The sequence below is a fragment of the Mirounga angustirostris genome, unplaced genomic scaffold (assembly GCF_029215605.1).
Source record: "Mirounga angustirostris isolate CCGP_5_RB_7025 unplaced genomic scaffold, mMirAng1.0.hap1 SCAF_5, whole genome shotgun sequence".
Classification (NCBI taxonomy): Eukaryota; Metazoa; Chordata; class Mammalia; order Carnivora; family Phocidae; genus Mirounga; species Mirounga angustirostris.
Genome location: NW_026991713.1, coordinates 60,459,908 through 60,476,858, shown reverse-complemented (window position 1 = coordinate 60,476,858; position 16,951 = coordinate 60,459,908). Strand labels below are relative to the sequence as shown.

Here is a 16,951-nt window from a genome sequence, read left to right as displayed (position 1 = left end):
CCACCCCCAAAAAAGTGATCAGGGGTGTGTGTGTGTGCGTGTGTGTGCGTGTGTGTGTGTGTGTGCGTGCACACGCTTGAGTGTGTTCATTGAAATGTGTGCTTGTGTTTGTATGCTTGGAGATGGCACATTATTGAGCCAAACCCTTCTCTGGCCCTCAACTCAGGGGAGGATGAGCATGAAACAGCCCCCACCACCACCACCACCAAATCTGAGGGTGCTTGAGGTCCCAGCTGAGGAACTTGATTTAGGGGAGTGAAGGGCTTTGTTTTGGAGAGGTTTTTGGGGGGTTGATTCAGCAGGCTGGTTAGGGTGTTTAACTCAAGTCAAAGCTTGTAAACATGAATTTTCTAATGTGAAATAAAAAATCCTCTGCCTGCTGTGGAAGGTTCTGGGGTTTGGCCCCCACTGTGGCCTGCCCTGACCTGTAGAGGGGAGTAATCATGGAATAATCATGGAGGCTTGGTGAACCTGACCACGCTGTCAGTGGGGATCTAAGATGGCAGCTCCAGGCAGTGTAACTTCATTTCCTAGATGTAGGAACAGCAGCAGAAAGCTCCTGGCTGTCAGGTGTGCGGGAGGGGGGTGGGGGGCTCTGTACCTCTGAAATGTGAGGATTTCGGGGAAAGAAAGGTATGGCACCCTTCAGACTTGCTCCGATGGCTCCTGAGGTCCTTTGGCAGAGACACTGGGCAGTGTTTGCTGCCTGTGCTCCTATAGTTTTATGCTGGCACCTGCATTTGCTATGGTCCAGGGCCTAGACCTCAGTCCCTGAAGCTGCCCTGTGGTCCCTGCAAGCCGGGTATCTTCCCGTGTGTGAGCGAGCCCCTTGCCTGTTAGAGACCTCTGCTGGGGCTGGAATTTATCATTTACTTCTGGGAATATATTCCTGGAAGGAAGCTACATTTAGAAAACCTCTCCCACGAGCACTTTTGAAAATAGGAGGCTTCATTCCCTGCCACTTGCAGCTAATCTGTTTAGGATCGGAGTGTGTGTGGCGAGAATCCCCTGAGTGACCTATGCCCCTACGTGTGCGGATGTGTGCTTAGGTCACAGTGTGCCGTGGCCCCCCACAGCCTCAGCCTCCTGCCGGGGTGGGAGGGAGAGGGAATTTGTGAGCAGATGTGGAAAGAGCCATACTGGAAGCACCCCTGCCAAGGATTGGGTGTGGAGGCAACTCAGGAGCAGGTAGGTGCTTAGTTCAGTTGTCCAGGTGCTGAGGTTCTGGGGCCAAGGATGTGTGAGGAGAGAGGAGCAAAGAGGTGAAAGGAGTGATTCAGCCTCCCAGAGGGCCCAGAAGCCCCACTTATGCCCTAGGGAAACCACAGACGAAGAGCGCTGCAGAGGCTTCTGGGCCCAACGCCCCAGCCCTCCTCAGCTGGTGGGGTCTAGCACTGGACAGATGCCTCAGGTGCATTTGGAGTGAAGGGAAAGGGAGCTAGGGCAGGCTCTCAGAGACCAGGACGTGGAATTTGGGGACCTGGGAAAGAGCACCAGTTCTGGGGGGGCCCTTGTACGGGGCCCTACCAGCCCTGCCCTTCCCTGCACCCCAATTCTTCTCCGTCCGCCCCCCCAACAGCCTCTTTCATCACATAGCTACTGATTGTGCCCTATGGCTTGACATTGGAGGGTTAAATGAGATGTGGGGGGTCCCGCCACAACTTCTAACCCTCTCCCCAGACGCTCTTTGCCTCTGCTGCAGTCCTGGGGCTTTTATCTTAATCCCTTCCAACTCTTCCTCTCTGCCCTCTCCCTCCCTCTCTCTCTTTCTTTTTTTTTAATATACTTATTTTGCTATGGGGGGAGGGGAATATCAAATGAACAAGATCACTTTTAAATGGTAGTTTTTATAAGATGTTATAAACTTGTATCTTTTTACCATTAAAGTGCAGTGTATGTTCCTTCGTGATATATTTAGGATATTTAAATAAAAAGAAAATGGGGCTTTTCTACATACTATCTCTTTTTTTGGGAAAGCTGCTTCTTTGGGGCCAAAGCGGTTTTCCGTTTTCCCCCCAAATATAACCACCCCAAACGTCCAGCATCCTGGAAACCACCGTTTAAAACTCCCCTCCACAGAAGAGCAACAAGTGGAAGTAAAAACAGGATATCACTTCCGAATAAGAAAAACAAAACACGCACGCCAGAACAGAATGAGGTTAGGGTACCAGCGTGTGGCTCTGCAGCCCTTCTGCATCAGCAGAGCCTGGGGATTGAACAGCCCACCCCCAGCGGCCGCTTCCTGCGTGTCCTGCACGTCGGGTTAGAGCCAGCCTCCCACCCTCAGGTGCTGGGGGGAGGACCGAGGCCCAGGCTGCACAGGCTGCTCTGGCCGTGGGTAAAGCAAGATGACCGCTATGCTCTGAGGTAAGAGTCTTTATTGTATACGGGGGCGCAGGGGCTGACCGCCACTCGTGAGGTAGGGAAGCGAGGCTGCGGGGGTAGGCAGCCCTCGGGTGTCAGAATGAAGTAGGTGGTGACCATTCCTCAGTAGTCCCCTACCAGGCTGCTGAGAAGAAAGAAGAGCCCTGGGAGGAGTGTTCCTCCCCCCGCTTCAGAGAAGGGGACTCCTTGCCTCCTGAAAGTGGGGGTTGACCGTGGTCGTGATGGCACTTCTGTAGAGAGGATTGCTGTCCTGGGGGGCGAGGTTGGAAACGATGAGGAAAAGTCCCAGGTCTTCTTTACCTAACCCTGAGGCCAACCTCGAGCTTGAGCAGCGCCCCAAGAGCTGATGGACGTTAGCAGGGGGTGGGGCAGAGGAGGCACAGACAGAGGTGAGGGGGATAGCCTAGGTGGAAGGAGTCAGGGCTGAGGGTGGGATGGGAAGCAGAGCGCAAAGAGGTCCTACCCAGGGAGAGCCCAGTAGGGTACAAGGCAGTCTCCCCACCTGCTTCCAGTTGAGCTGCTGCCGCTCCTTCTCAAAGCGCCTGTATTCTCGGCGATCGTAGATTTCCACAGAAAGCCGGTAAGCCAGGACTATCCCCAGGCCCACTGCCACGATGCCCCCCATGCAGCCCAGCACAATGGCCTGGGTGTGATCTACTCCTACGGACAAGAAACAACACAGCGGGGCATGCGGATTGGTGGACAGTTGCCCACAGTGTGTCCAGCCTCCCCGTCCCTGCCTGTCATTGAAAACAAAGGGAACCCGGCAGTGGCCAAGGTTATCCTCAGTGGCCAAGTCTCCTCTAAGTCTCCCATCGCCTCCACTTTTGCCTGGACTCACTGCTCTACTTCAGCCCCTAGCCTGGCTTCCCATTCTCTCCACCTCCCCAGCCCCAGAGTTCTGAGGCCCTACCCGTCAAACTTCCAGGGCTCCCTTCGGCATGTCCACGGCATCCCTGCCCACTTACTCTCTTGGGGTCTCACTCTCAGCACGACCTTGTCTTCGGCTTCCTCCTCCACCAGGAAGAAGAACAGCTGGTTGTCCAGGGTCCTCTCTTTGCACCAGCCATCATCCAGAATAGGGGCCAAAGTCAGAGTCACGTTGGCAGAGGCACAAGCCCTGCTGCAGTTGAGGGCCAGGGGACCAGTCCCAAAGGCCCCACACTCCGCACAGTCCCTGTCCGGTGGACACCAAGAGGTTACCAGCTGGGCAGCTGTCACCCACGCTACCCGGCAGGAAGGAGTGGGCCGGTGGGAGTGGCTCAGCAAGCCCCGCTGCGCCCCTGCTCCCAGGCTGCCGGGCCCGAGGCCTCACCTGTATCTCTCGCAGGACGTCTCACAGCCTGGGCACTGCTCACAGAGGGCGCCGAAGTGGCCGTCCGAGCACTGGCAGCGGTTGCACTGGCAGCGTCCGTGCCCACTGCAGAGATTGCCGTCGGGACTGATACAGCGGTCCGTGTCCCCACTGCACTCGCACGCTCTGCCCGTGTGGTTGGCGTAACAGTGACACAATCCACATCGGCAGCGGCCAAAGCCTGGGGCAGAGCCACGCACGGGCTGACACCCGTACTCTTCACACACTGGCATCACGTGCCACCACGGGCTGCCTGGAGCTGGTCTGCTCCTGTGCATCCAGCTCCCTCCCAAGTGGGCCAGGCACCTGCAACTCCTACCCCAGAATCCTCGATACCTGCCCTTAGGGCCATGAAGTTCCCAGAGCCTAAATACCCATGGGAGCCACTCTGCGCCCCCACCCTTCTCCCAAAGTCTGCAGGTACCTCCGCAGAGGACGCCCTCGTGGCGCTCACAGCTAGCGTCGTCACACTCGCACAGACGCCCGGAGCTCTGTCCACTGCAGCTGCAGCGTCCACAGTGACACCGTCCCTTCCCGCTGCACAAGGGCCCCGTCCCGTTGGGGGCCCGGCACCCAGATTCCAGATCCGGGGAGGACAGCTCAGCCTCAGAGCATTCACAGAGTCGACCCAGGCGGCCGGGGGCACAGCTGGGAGGGGAAGGCGGAGGCCGAGTCAGGCAGAGCCAGGCAACGGGAAGGTGGGTCAGAGGGTTTGACCATCCCTTGACCTATCTTTCCCAGGATCCTCTAAACCTAAGCTCTCAAAAGAGTTGAAGAGAGATGAGTGGCTGGAGGGATGCTGGTGTATGGTTGAGCGCCAAGAAGAAGAGTGGAGGGGGTTCTGGTGGAGGGGAGGGTCTTGGCATATCTGGGAAGCTTCAGATGAAAATCGGGGTGGAGTCTTGGGATGGCTGGAAAAAGATGTCTAGAGACGCCAGTGGGAGGATAGAAGGGAGAAGAAGAACATCGGGCTCAGTCATGTGTGGGGAGCCACATGGGTGAAAGGAAGCTGGAGCCTCACCTGCATACCCCGCATTGTAGGAGCCCCTGGCCATCACTGCAGTGGGGAGCCTGGGGCTGGGTGTCCCCGCAGTTACAATCACACAGCGTGTGCAACTCCACAATCAGCTCTTCTGAGAAGCCAAGGGCTCGCAGCTTCAGAAGATGGGGCTCTGAGAAGCAGCGGGTAGCTTGGAGAGTAACCAAAAAATTCACCTGAGGACAATGTGGGCAGAAATCAGACTTAAGGTCCTGTGTCCACACACACACACTCACACACACACACACACACACACCAAAAAAAATTCACCTGAGGACAATGTGGGCAGAAATCAGACTTAAGGTCCTGTGTCCACACACACACACTCACACACACACCAAAAAAATTCACCTGAGGACAATGTGGGCAGAAATCAGACTTAAGGTCCTGTGTCCACACACACACACACACCCCAAAACACACACACACCCCAAACCTATTGATCCTCCAGAACCTATTCCTTAAGAAATTAAGGGATAGGATCATGCTAACACCCATCTCTTAGACACCCACTGGAGGAAGACACTCATTAAACCCTTTTAGAAAGGATGGATGGAGAACTACCCCATGCTTTTGCATTGTTCTCTGTGTCTGCCCCCCATCTTTTCCTGCCTGCTTCAATTTCCCTCCCCCACCCCCACTTCCTTCCTTCTGCCTATCTCGGCTGGCTCTCACCGTCTGGTTGGTTCGGACGTGGTTGCACTGGCCCCGGTCCCCAGCCTCACTCTCCCTCTTCTCAGGATCCCCACACTGAGATTCATATGAGATGTGGACCCCCGGAGGGAGTGGAGAGTGTTCGAGGGTCACCGTGGATGACAGGCTCTGTGGAAGGGAGACAGTGAGTAACCACGTGAAGGCAGGACTCCAACCCCACCTCGTGCCCTCTCCAGCCATTTCAAATTCCGCCATAACCTTGCCCTCGGCCCACCGTGGGGCCCCTTGCAACGTGCAGCGGCTGCTTCTCAAACCCCAAATCAGGATATATAATCTGTGCACGTAAAGGGCTCAAGGGCAGAGTCTTTCAATTGAATTTGCCCTGGGAAATTGGATACTGTCTCAGATTTTTCTCACCGTGGCTTTAGGATGTGATCCCTGTCATAAGAAGTCTACGGCATGGCTACAGAGCTAAGCCCAAGAAACACTTAAGGATCTTTATGGTTCCTTCTACCTGTAAAATTCTGTGGTTCCTGTGAAGAATGTCTCTGAATTATTTGTAAGCTCAGTGAAAGTAGGCTCCAGATGTTTCTTTATGTATGGATCGACTGGGGCATGAATGCCAGCCCTTCTGTCTATTATCTATTTTCAGCCTCCTGTGTCTATATCCCCATCTATAAAATGGGGATGCTAATCGTTAGCAAACAGGGGTTTAGTGGGGTAAATGAGATGGCAAACAGCACGTGCACTTAGGACAGTGCTTGGCACGAAATACCAACTCAATGAATGTTCCTTTCCTTCCTTGCCCAGAGCAGGGCTCCGTGCTCTGCGCAAGCCAGACACCAGATTTACAAATGTCAGACTGGGGGTGCCTGGGTGGCTCAGATGGTTAAGCGTCTGCCTTCAGCTCAGGTCATGATCCCAGGGTCCTGGGATTGAGCCCCGCATCTCTCCCACTCCCACTCCCCCTGCTTGTGCTCCCTCTCTCACTTTGTCTCTGTCAAATAAATAAATAAAATCTTAAAAAAAAAAAAAAGTCAGACTGGGTGAGTGAACGATGAATGACAGCCATAGGCAAACTGTAGGTAGGAGCTGTGGAGAGCTACACCAAACAGTGATCAGTCTGTCTTAGTTCTGCCACCTCCCCTGAGGGCCCCTTTCCGGTGCCCGCCCTCGCCATGCTGCCCAGTCCCAGCCCCTCACATTATAAGCGTCCATGATGAGCTGCACCACGTTGCTGGAATCCTCGCTCAACTCCCCCACTGCAGACTTAGGAATCAGCTTACTCAGCTCCTGGGTTATGAGGAGTCGAGAGAAATGGTGGGTCACAGTTAGAGGGAAGTGGGCTTCTGGGGGGTCTGGAAGGAGGGCGAGGGCGTACAGGAAGTTAGAGAATGGGTCTTTGAGGGAGTTGAGAAAGGCTCGTGGCGGGAAGGTCTGGCATTCAGCCAGTTCTCACCTGGTAGACAGGCAGCGTGGCACTGGTGACAGCAAAAATGGGCTGGATGTTTGCCGCAGACAGGGCCTGGGCTACCTGACCCACAGAGGGGTAGTCCTGGGCAGGGGAGCGGGGACAAGGTGAGCACCGCCGCTCTCCCCCACAACATCCAAGGTGCCCTCCGCCCAGGAAATCCGGGAACCAGGGTTCTACCAGCTAGAGGAACCCCGGAGGCTCAGCAAGGAGGAGGGAGGGGCTCGGAGTGGGGTGACACAGGTTTCTGTCTGAGCAGTGGGGGGACATGGAGAAGAGGAGCTGCTGGGGGAGAGAGCAGGGCGGACACTGGTAAGGAGAAGGAGGTAGGGGTGGGGGTCCTGGGCGTAGAGGAAGGGGGAGCTCAGCTAGGGAGGGGTGGGGCAAGGCTGGGGACTCACAAACTCTGGGCTGCGACTATAGAGGCCATTGCTGTCCAAGTGGCAGTGCCCGTCGCTGGGCATGAAAATGCCACCCAACTTCCCATCCCCAGCCGTGTGGAATGTGTCATCTGAAGTGAACACCAGCAGCCGGGACACATTTCTCCAGCCAATCCGCTCCTGGGGTTGGGGGTTGGACGTAGGCTGTGCCCCTGGGCTCCACGAGCCACGGATTTGCCAGCCTCATTCTGAGTCAGTTTGAGTATTCCCCTGTCTCCAGTATCCCCCCAAACAGGGTTGCTGCTAGCAGAGGCCTTCTTATGAATTAGAAAGCCATGCCTCTTCCTCAACATATTGGACTCCAATCCACCAGGTAATTGTTTAAAATGAATATGCAAACTACAGGAACTATGGTACAAAGGGCACCCCTAGAATTGGGCACTGCACGACCCTAGGGGGCAGTCTTGGCCCCAAACAGTGCCTCAGACTCAGATGCCCTCCCCGCCTCCTCACCTGGCAGAGTGCAGCCTGCAGAATGGCATCGAAGCCACCTTCGGGGGAGTCCAGGTTGCCAGACACGTTCTGGCGCCCCACCTCCCGCTCGAAGGCCTCCGCATCCCCGGTCAGGGACAGCACATGGTGAAAGCTGAAGGGGGGCTGGCAGCGCTCCAGCCGGGTGGGGCAGGGGTGGCGAAGTTTAGAGGGCACCGTGCTCACGAAGGGCAGCACCGTTTTGTCCACGAAGGAGCCAAAGCCTGGGAGGGGGGCATCATGAGGGCTGTGCCAGAAGTCACTGGCCGGCAGCCGGGTGGAAGGGCCGCTGCTGAGGACTCAGAAGGCAGAGGTCCATGGGAAGCAGTGGGGCGCGGTCAGGGGGACTGTCACAGAGGAGTAGAGAAGATAAGGAGAGCCAGTGCTCCTGGCGCGCAGGGACCGAGTACCTGGCCGGGGCAAAGGGGTTGGATCCCTGGCTCAGGGCAGTGGGGGCAGGAGGGGATCAAGCGGAGGACACAGTGGAGGTCAGGCAGGGTCTCCGGAGGAAGAAGGAGAGGGTGTAGGGTGTAGCGGGAGGCAAAGGAGGGCATCTTGAGCCAGGGAGATGCGAGCGCAGAACGCGCAGCCAGGGACAGTGGCCTTTAGCCCTTGTCCGAGAGACCCAGACAGGGCTGAGACGCAGGCGTCAGGGCAGTATCTGGGTTGGTAGATCCAGGGTGCACTGTCTGACCCCTGGGAGCTGTCTGAACCCCGTCTGGCCAGACTCTGGGACTCAGTCATGTCCCTCCTGTAGAATGAGTGCTCCTACTGGACAGTCTCCTAAATCCCCTCCAGCGCCGTCCTGGAAGAGGACCGTCTTGGGGAAGAGACGCCGACACGTGTGGCCTGGGCAGGTCTGTTAAAAACTGGGAGAGGGCGGGTAGGGCCCCGGGCTTCTGCAGGGGGGAGGCCGAGGGCCGGCGGGGCGCGGGGCGGGGCGGCGCGGCGCTCACCGATGCGCACCGAGTGCGTGACCTCCTGCAGCCGCAGCAGCAGGGCGTGCCCGAGCTGGCGCACGCGCTCCAGGTCGTCCTTCATGGAGTAGCTCAGGTCCATGAGGTAGTACAGGTCGACCGGGTAGCCCTCGGCCCGCAGGAAGCTCACGCGGAGCCGCTGCGGCTCCCCTGCGGGGCGGGCGGGCGGGCGTCAGCCCGGCCCCCCCACCCCCCGCCGCCCCCCCCACCCCCGCCCCGCCGGGGGGACTCACCGGGCCGCAGCGTGACCCGGAGCCGCTGCGGCGCCAGCTGCGTGGCCCCCTCGCCGCGGGTGCCCGGGCCCAGCGGCTGGTCCTGCAGCACCTCCAGCCGGCCGCGGGGCTCCTCCAGCTCCCCCGGGGGGCAGCCGCGGGCCAGCAGCTCCTGTCGCCGGCCGCAGCGCCGCTCCTCGGCCAGCCCCGACGCGGTGAAGTTCTGAGCCCAAGGGGAGGCGCGTCGGGACTCTGGTCCCCCAGGGAACCCCCCCCCCAGCCCCTGCGATCCAGGCCGCTCCCAACCACCCCCCCACAGGTCCCTGAGCCCCGCGGATGCCCTCCCCTCCCCGGCCCCCCCACAGCCCCCTCCAACCTGGTCCTGTCCTTCTGGTCAGAGCCCACTTCCTCTAGCACCCCACCTCCCCGCTGCTTATCTAGATAACCCCCTTGCCCTAGCCATCTACCTTCTCCTCCCCCCACCCTCACCCCCACCCCAGGGCCACAGACTTCCTGTTGAGATCTCAGGGACCTCACTACCACAAGAAAAGGAGGAGCCTGGCCTCCTAGTCCAACCTCTCCTGCATGCCCAGGCCAGAACGGGAAAGCGGGTCAGGCTAAGTAAGACCCAGGCTAAGTTCCCCGGGAAGGGGAAGGACAGGGACAGAAGGACGGGACAGAAGAGGAGACTCTCCCCCACACATCCCACCCCAGTGTGTCTGGTACCTCTGGGACTGGCTGGAAAGTGGCCCAGGAAGGAAATGGTTACAATGGCTTCTCAGCTGGCCCAGGTGCCTGCCTTAGGCCCAGAGATTGAAGGAGGCAGACACATATCTGCCTGTCTGCCTGGCACCTCCCTGCTCTCTGCCTGGTGCTGACTCGGAATCTCCTCTTCCGGTCCTCCCAGATTCACAACATGCCTTTCTCCTGGGCTGGCTCAGCCTCCGCTCAGCTTCTGTGGCTCTGCCTTCTAGCGAGGTTGCCCTCATCTCTGATCTAACTCTCCGTCTTCCTGTGGGAGAGACAGTTCTGCCCCCACCCCCAGCTCAGGTACCCACCATGCTCTGCCACTCCATGAGCCCTGTCTCTTTAAGGCACAAACAAAGAACCGCCTTGTTTGACCAGCCAGGGAAACACCCACTCCCCAGCATCCTCCTTGGCCACTTAGGTAGATCAAACCTGTCCTCCAAAGCCTACACACTTCTACCTCCTTCCCTTCTACTGTCCCAGCCACAGGAAGCTACATACCTTAGGAACGTTATGCACACGCATGCCCAACACAGACTCAGAAACCCAGTCACACACTTTCTGCTAGGGACTAGCCCTCAATGTGATGATGGCATGTGGAGATGGAGCCTCTGGGAAGAACTTAGGGTTAGCTGAGATCATGAAGGGAGAGCCCTCACGATGGGATTAATGCCCTTATAAGAGGAGGCACCAGAGCTTGTCTACAGCCCGACTGCAGGCCAGGACGAGGGCTCTCACGAGGAACCAAATGGGCTGGCACCTTGATCTTGGATTCCTAGCCTCCAGAACTGTGAGAAATGAATTCCTGTTGCTTAAGCCAAGCAGTCTGTGGTATGTTGTTATGCCGCCCAAGCTGACAAATACACTTTCTCGCATGTATACAAGTGCCGCAGCTCCTTCTACCTCTGCACAAGCGGGAGTTCCAGCGAGGACATAACTTCTCCAAATTTATGGTCACATGTCTTCTCCAAAGATACACAAATACACAGATACGTAAGCATACACACACAGGAACCTGGCAAGCATGTGTATGCACACACACACACAATCACACACAGGAGTCCTGTGTGCGCACATTCAGTCGCACACGGAACTGCAGAGTGCGCCCAGAAAACCACACATTTGCCCCCACAATCACACACGTAGCTCCGTTCTGCACGTACACATACGCAGGTTCAAAGGCCACAGGCTCATCTTTACCAGTTGCTTGCACCATGCACAACTTGGGTGTGAGAGGATGCATTCCTGGCAGGAGGAGGCAGGCTGGCAGGACCCCTGCAGGGATGGCTCGGGATCCCTCCATTCTGTGGCCTTCTTGGGGGATGAGATCTTGGCATCCAATTCACTCTCCCCTCTGCTCAGGACCAACAGGAAAACAAGGACCATGGACAAAGCCACCATGGCCTGCAATAGGATATAAAAGGGGACACGTGGGTCCTTAGGGAGGACCTCCAAGCTCTCAGTCCTCTAAACTTAGCCTGTGGTTGTCACTCTCAAAACTCTACCTCAGGGGAGCCTGCCTGGCTTAGTCGGTAAAGCATGCAACTCTTGATCTCAGGGTGATGAGTTTAAGCCCCACCTTGGGTGTAGAGCTTACTTAAGAAAACAAAACAAAACAAAAAAAAGCTTTACCCCAATTCTTTTTTTTTTTTTACCCCAATTCTTTATCTCCCCTGATAGTCTCCCTGTGGATTCAGCGGTTTCTTTAAAGTGTCAGGAAGAGGCAGCTACCACACCTGGGTAGGAGCCTCAGAGAAGCTCCGTCCCGCCTGTGTGCAGATTTTACTAGGCCAAGGTGGGCAAAATGGCCTAACAAGAGTCTGGAGGCTAGGCCCAGAAGCACTAAGGTCTACACCCACCCAGGTCTATTGACCAAGATTCAAAGCCACAGTGGAAACAGAACTGAACAGGAAACAGACCAGGTTCTGGTCCTGCTTCAGTGACTCACTGGCTGTATGGCAGGTCAGACTTTTTCTCTGGGCCTTAGTTTCCACATCTGTAAAGAGAGAGAGTTAAATAAATAATCTGACAGCCCTTGCAGCTTTCATAATCTTGGATTCTAAATGAAAGAACAGGGGCGCCTGGGTGGCTCAGTAGGTTGAGCGTCTGTCTTGGGCTCAGGTCATGATCTCAGAGTCCTGGAACTGAGCCCCATGTCAGGCTCCCTGCTCAACGGGGAGTCTGCTTCTCCCTCTCCCTCTGCCTCCTCCTCACTGCTCATGCTCTGTCTCTGTCTCTGTCTCTCTCTCTTTCAAATAAAGAAATGAAATCTTAAAAAAAAAAAGAGAGAGAAAAGAAAACATTAAAAAAATAAACAAATGAAGAGGATCAAGGGTTCTAAATTTAAGGGAGGAAAGTCAGGGAATAGGAATGAGAGGAAGGAAGGCTGAAGCTGATGAAGGAGTGTGTGAAAGAGGCAGGGAAGGTAGCTGACATGGTAGCAAAAGGAATAAAGATTAGACCATAAGAAAACTTTCTAAAGGTCTGGGATAATGGAGGAAGGCAAGCCACGGTTGGTAAAATTTTCTCTTTCTTGTACTTTGCAAATACAGATTGAAGAAAGAGCCTGAAGGCAGGGTAATTCCTGGAATGACCTCTAGGGAGAACTAGGCAAATGTCTGATTGTTAAAAACTTATTAATTAACAGTTTGAGTAAGCAAGCCATAACCAGGCTTCAAAAATCAAAAAGTTAAGGGAACTCCTGGATGGTGCAGTCGGTTAAGTGTCTGACTCTTGGTTTTCGGCTTGGGTCCTGATATCAGGGTCGTGAGATCAAGCTCCAAGTCCCTCCAGTTCTGTGCTCAGCACAGCGTCTGCTTGACACCCTCTCTCCCTCTGCCCCTCTCCCCTGCATGCGCATGTGCTCTCTCTCAAATAAATAAATAAATCTTTTTTAAAAATCAAAAAGTTAAATTGCAATGGCCTCTTTTTACAGAGATGGAAAAGCTGATCCTATACTTCCTATGGAATTGCATAGGACCCTGAACAGCCAAAACAATCTTGAAAAAGAATGAAGTTGGAGAACTCTCACTTCTCACTTGCAAAACTTACTAGAAAGTTACAGTAATCAAGACAATGGGGTACTGGCATAAGGGTTGGTATATAGATCGATGAAATAAAATCGAGAGTCCAGAAATAAATCCATCCATTTATGGCCGACTGATTTTCAACAAAGGTGCCAAACTATTCAATGGGGAGAGAACAGTCTTCAACAAATGGTGCGGAATGACTGGCTATCCACATGTGAAGGAAGGAAGCTGGACTCCTACCTCACAACATATACAAAAATTAACTGAAAATGGATCAAAGACCTAAATGTAAGTCCTTGAACTCTAAGTTCTTTGAAGAAAATGGAAGGGTACGGGGCGCCTGGGTGGCTCAGTCGTTAAGCGTCTGCCTTCGGCTCAGGTCATGATCCCAGGGTCCTGGGATCAAGCCCCCATCGGGCTCCCTGCTCCGCGGGAAGCCTGCTTCTCCCTCTCCCGCTCCCCCTGCTTGTGTTCCCTCTCTCGCTGTGTCTCTCTCTCTCAAATAAATAAATAAAAATCTTAAAAAAAAAAAAAAGAAAAGAAAATGGAAGGGTAAATCTTTGTGGCCTTGGACTTGACAATGGATTCTTAACGATGACATCAAAAACACAAGCAACAACAACAAAAAATAGGTCAATTGGACTTCGTAAAAATATAAATATATAAATACAAAACTTCTGTGCATCAAAAAGCACTATGGAGAGAATGAAAATACAGGCTATAGAAAGGGGGGAAATATTTGCAAATCATATATCTCGTAAGTATCCAGAATATATAAAGAACTCTTACAACAAAAAGGCAAACCACCCCATTTTTAAACGGCAAAGGACTTACGTAGACATTTCTTTGAAGAAGATAGACAGATGGCCAACAAGCACAGAAAAAGATGCACAACACCATTAGTCATCAGGGAAATACCACAGTGAGATACCACTTCACACCCAGTAAATGGCTATAATAAAATTTTTTTTAAATAGAAAAAGAGGATGTGGAGAATATGGAACCATCATACATTGCTGGTGGGAATGTAAAATGGTGCAACACAGTTTGATAAATCCTCAGTAAGTTAATTAAAACAAAAATTTGTGCATGAACGTTCATAGCAGTACCATTCACAATAGCCTCAAGGTAGAAACATATCCGCTGATGAAAGGATGAACAAAATGTGCTATAACCACACAATGGAATATTATTTGGCCATAGAAAGGGACGAAGTCCTGACACATGCTCTGATTCAATGAATCTTGCAAACGCAATGCTAAGGGGCGCCTGGGTGGCTCAGTCGTTAAGCGTCTGCCTTTGGCTCAGGTCATGATCCCGGGGGTCCTGGGGTTGAGCCCCGCATCGGGCTCCCTGCTCGGCGGGAAGCCTGCTTCTCCCTCTCCCACTCCCCCTGCTTGTGCTCTCTTTCTCGCTGTGTCTCTCTCTGTGTCAAATAAATAAATAAAATCTTAAAAAAAAAAAAAAAAACGCAATGCTAAGTGAACAAAACCAGTCACAAAAGACCACACATTGTATGACTCCGTTCATGTGAACTCTTCTGACTAGACAAATTCACAGAAACAGAAAATAGATGGTGGTTGCCAGGGGTTGAGGAAGAGGGGAGAATGAGGAATAACTGCTTGTTGGGCAGTTTCCTTTTGGAGTGAAGAAAAACTTCTAGAACTAGATAGTGGTGATGGTTGTACAACATTGTAAAAGTACTTAATGCCACTGAAATGCACACTTAAAAATGGCTAAAATGATAAATTTTAGGGGCACCTGGGTGGCTCAGTCGGTTAGGCATCTGCCTTTGGCTCGGGTTGTGGTCCCAGGGTCCTGGGATCCTGCCCCACTTCGGGCTCCCTGCTCAGCGGGGAGCCTGCTTCTCCCTCTGCCTGCTGCACCCTCTGCTTGTGCTCTCCCTCGATCTCTCTGGCAAATAAATAAATAACATATTTTTTTTAAAGTCCCTGGAAGAGGATTTGTGGGGTCACTAAATAGGTATCATTTGTAATGTTGGCGCATATTACTGACATAACCTCTTTAGCAAATGTATCGGTTTATATTCCCACCAGTGGTGTGTGTATGAGAAAGGCCAACTAAATCCTTGGCCTGACGCATCTGCATCCTCCCCCGCCTGGGTCTAGATTCAGACTGGTGCTCTCTCTGTACAGCATGGGGAAGGGGTGGGGTGCCAAGCTGTTGACCTCAGCTGTTCTGCTCCCCACTCCCCACCACTTGGGCCCTCAGGTGCAGTGTGTATATATATATATATATGTATGTATGTATGTATATGTCTCTGAGCCCCCTCCTGTGCGAGGCCGGCCCAGGGCTCAGCCTCTGTAACCTCAACCCTGCTTGCTCAGCAGGCCTGTGGTCGAGGAGGCAGGTGATGCTGCAGCACAAAGTCCCGTTTTGACTCATCTGTCAAGGTGGGGCCCCCAGGATTGGACAGAACCAGAGACCTCAAACCCACTCATCTCCCCTAAAAGGAGCCCCTGGGATTCCCTGCACAGGACTTCCCAACCCCCTTCTCCCAGTTTTCCCTCTTCTTGCTAACTTGGGGGTACACGACCTGCTACTTGTTTCTGTTAATGTCTCTCTCCCCCTCCCCCCCAGCTATTCAAAACTTTGGTGACATCTTTCTGCTGCTTTTCTCTTCTCCACTTCTTTACAGGTCTTTGTTTTACTTCCTTTTCCCTCTTATCCTAGCCATAGAGCAGCAGAGTTGTCTACTTCATCCCCCTCTTTTTACAAATGGAAACCTGAATCCCAGAGTGATAAGTGACTTGCCCACAGTCACACAGCGAATAGGGATTAAGACAGGTGAGGCTCGGTTTGTTTGCCACTTTCCTCCCCTCCAACCCCAGCACCATCATCATCAAAAGTTATGCCTTCCCCCAACCAGCTTCAGTGGGCTCCACCTGATCCCCTTTCTCTTCCCTTGCAGGGCTCTTCTTCTGTCTTCCCTTCTTTCCCTCTGTAATTGTCCCATTTTCCTGGACTCGATTCTGCCTCCAATACACACCCTAACATCCCCCTTCAGCACCTGAGAAACAGCATTTTCCCAACCCATCCAGATCTCCCAAATCAAGTGGAATCCTCTGCTGCCCATTCGGTGGCACGAGGAGGGAAGAGAACTGAGCCACTGGGCCACGGTCTTCCAGGGCTGTGGTATCCACAGCCAAGGTGCCACTGGCAGAGCTGAGCTGAGCACCGGGCACTGGGAGCAGGGCTATAGCAGCTGGGGACTCAGACTGGGAGAGCCCCACCTTGACATAATCCTTGGCACATGGCGGGCACTCAAATGATGTGATCAATCATACACCCCCTACCTTCTTTGCCTCCCTCCAGCCCCACTTTTGGGAAACCCATGCAGGAGAGATGGGTAGGGGTTGGGGGGGGCAGAGCTTGAGAAACTGGAGGAGGGAACTGGGAAGAGGATCTTAGGAATGCAGAAAGGAGTTCAGAGCCTTTCCCCAGTCTCAGCCGGATCCTGGGTGTCTTCAGGTCAGAGCCTGGAACCCTCTTCCCTGGGGGGGGGCTTGGGGGGGTTGGGCGGGTAAGGAGAGGAGGCAGAGGGCTGGTGCCCTGGTACTCACGGGCATGTGAAGAGCAGCCCTTCCTCTAGCAGCCGTTGTTGCCTTTGTGTACTGATCTGGGAGGCTGCAGAGGAGGAAGTGACACGCCCTGGGGTGGGGTGGAGGAGATTTCGGGGTGGTGGGGTAACTGACCTAGGAGAAGGTGGAGCCCCTAGGGGTGGAACTGAGCCGAGGGGGGTGATGATACAGGGATCTGGAAGGAAGCAAGGAAGCTTGTCTGACTACTGAGCACCTATTACATGCTGGGCGTACCACAATATTATAATTAACCCCTGACATAGTCACAGGTTAATATCCCCCCAGCCCCCAAATTTTACAGATGCAGAGGCTAAGAGGAAAGGTAGATGTTGCGACTCAGAGGTAAGAAATGAAAATCTTTGCCCAAGACCACATAGCTAGCAACTGGCTGGTGTGGGGTTTCCATCCTGGGCTGCCCACTTCCTAAATTGATGTGGCCGCTCCACTTCTTCATACAAGAACATGACAGGAAAGGCAGACATATGGAGGCAGTAAGTACTGGGAAGGGGGGATGTTAGGGACTATGGGCACTAATTTTGAAAACCCAGTGCCCACTCTATCATGCTGGCC

The 16,951-nt window shown here is 53.9% G+C and overlaps 1 protein-coding gene across 5 annotated transcripts; it reads right to left on the bottom strand.

Moving 5' to 3' along the window:
- Window positions 1-1,265: 1,265 nt before the first annotated feature.
- On the bottom strand, window positions 1,266-16,443 carry ITGB7 (integrin subunit beta 7). 5 transcript variants are annotated; one of them, XM_064591195.1, is made up of 15 exons: window positions 16,364-16,443; window positions 11,699-11,746; window positions 10,951-11,154; window positions 9,025-9,226; window positions 8,771-8,941; window positions 7,797-8,038; window positions 7,305-7,463; window positions 6,892-6,987; window positions 6,636-6,725; window positions 5,454-5,600; window positions 4,761-4,954; window positions 3,701-4,387; window positions 3,354-3,562; window positions 2,888-3,045; window positions 1,266-2,635 (listed from the first exon to the last, which is right to left on the bottom strand). In XM_064591195.1, the coding sequence occupies exons 3-15, from the start codon at window positions 11,149-11,151 to the stop codon at window positions 2,555-2,557; spliced, it is 2,637 nt and encodes an 878-aa protein (XP_064447265.1). In that variant the 5' UTR covers window positions 11,152-11,154; window positions 11,699-11,746; window positions 16,364-16,443; the 3' UTR covers window positions 1,266-2,554. The 5 variants fall into 5 exon arrangements, with proteins under 5 accessions (XP_064447265.1, XP_064447266.1, XP_064447267.1 ...); XM_064591196.1 differs by having other exon boundaries at window positions 11,670-11,746; window positions 16,364-16,424; XM_064591197.1 differs by lacking the exons at window positions 11,699-11,746; window positions 16,364-16,443 and having other exon boundaries at window positions 3,701-3,920; window positions 4,164-4,387.
- Window positions 16,444-16,951: the final 508 nt, after the last annotated feature.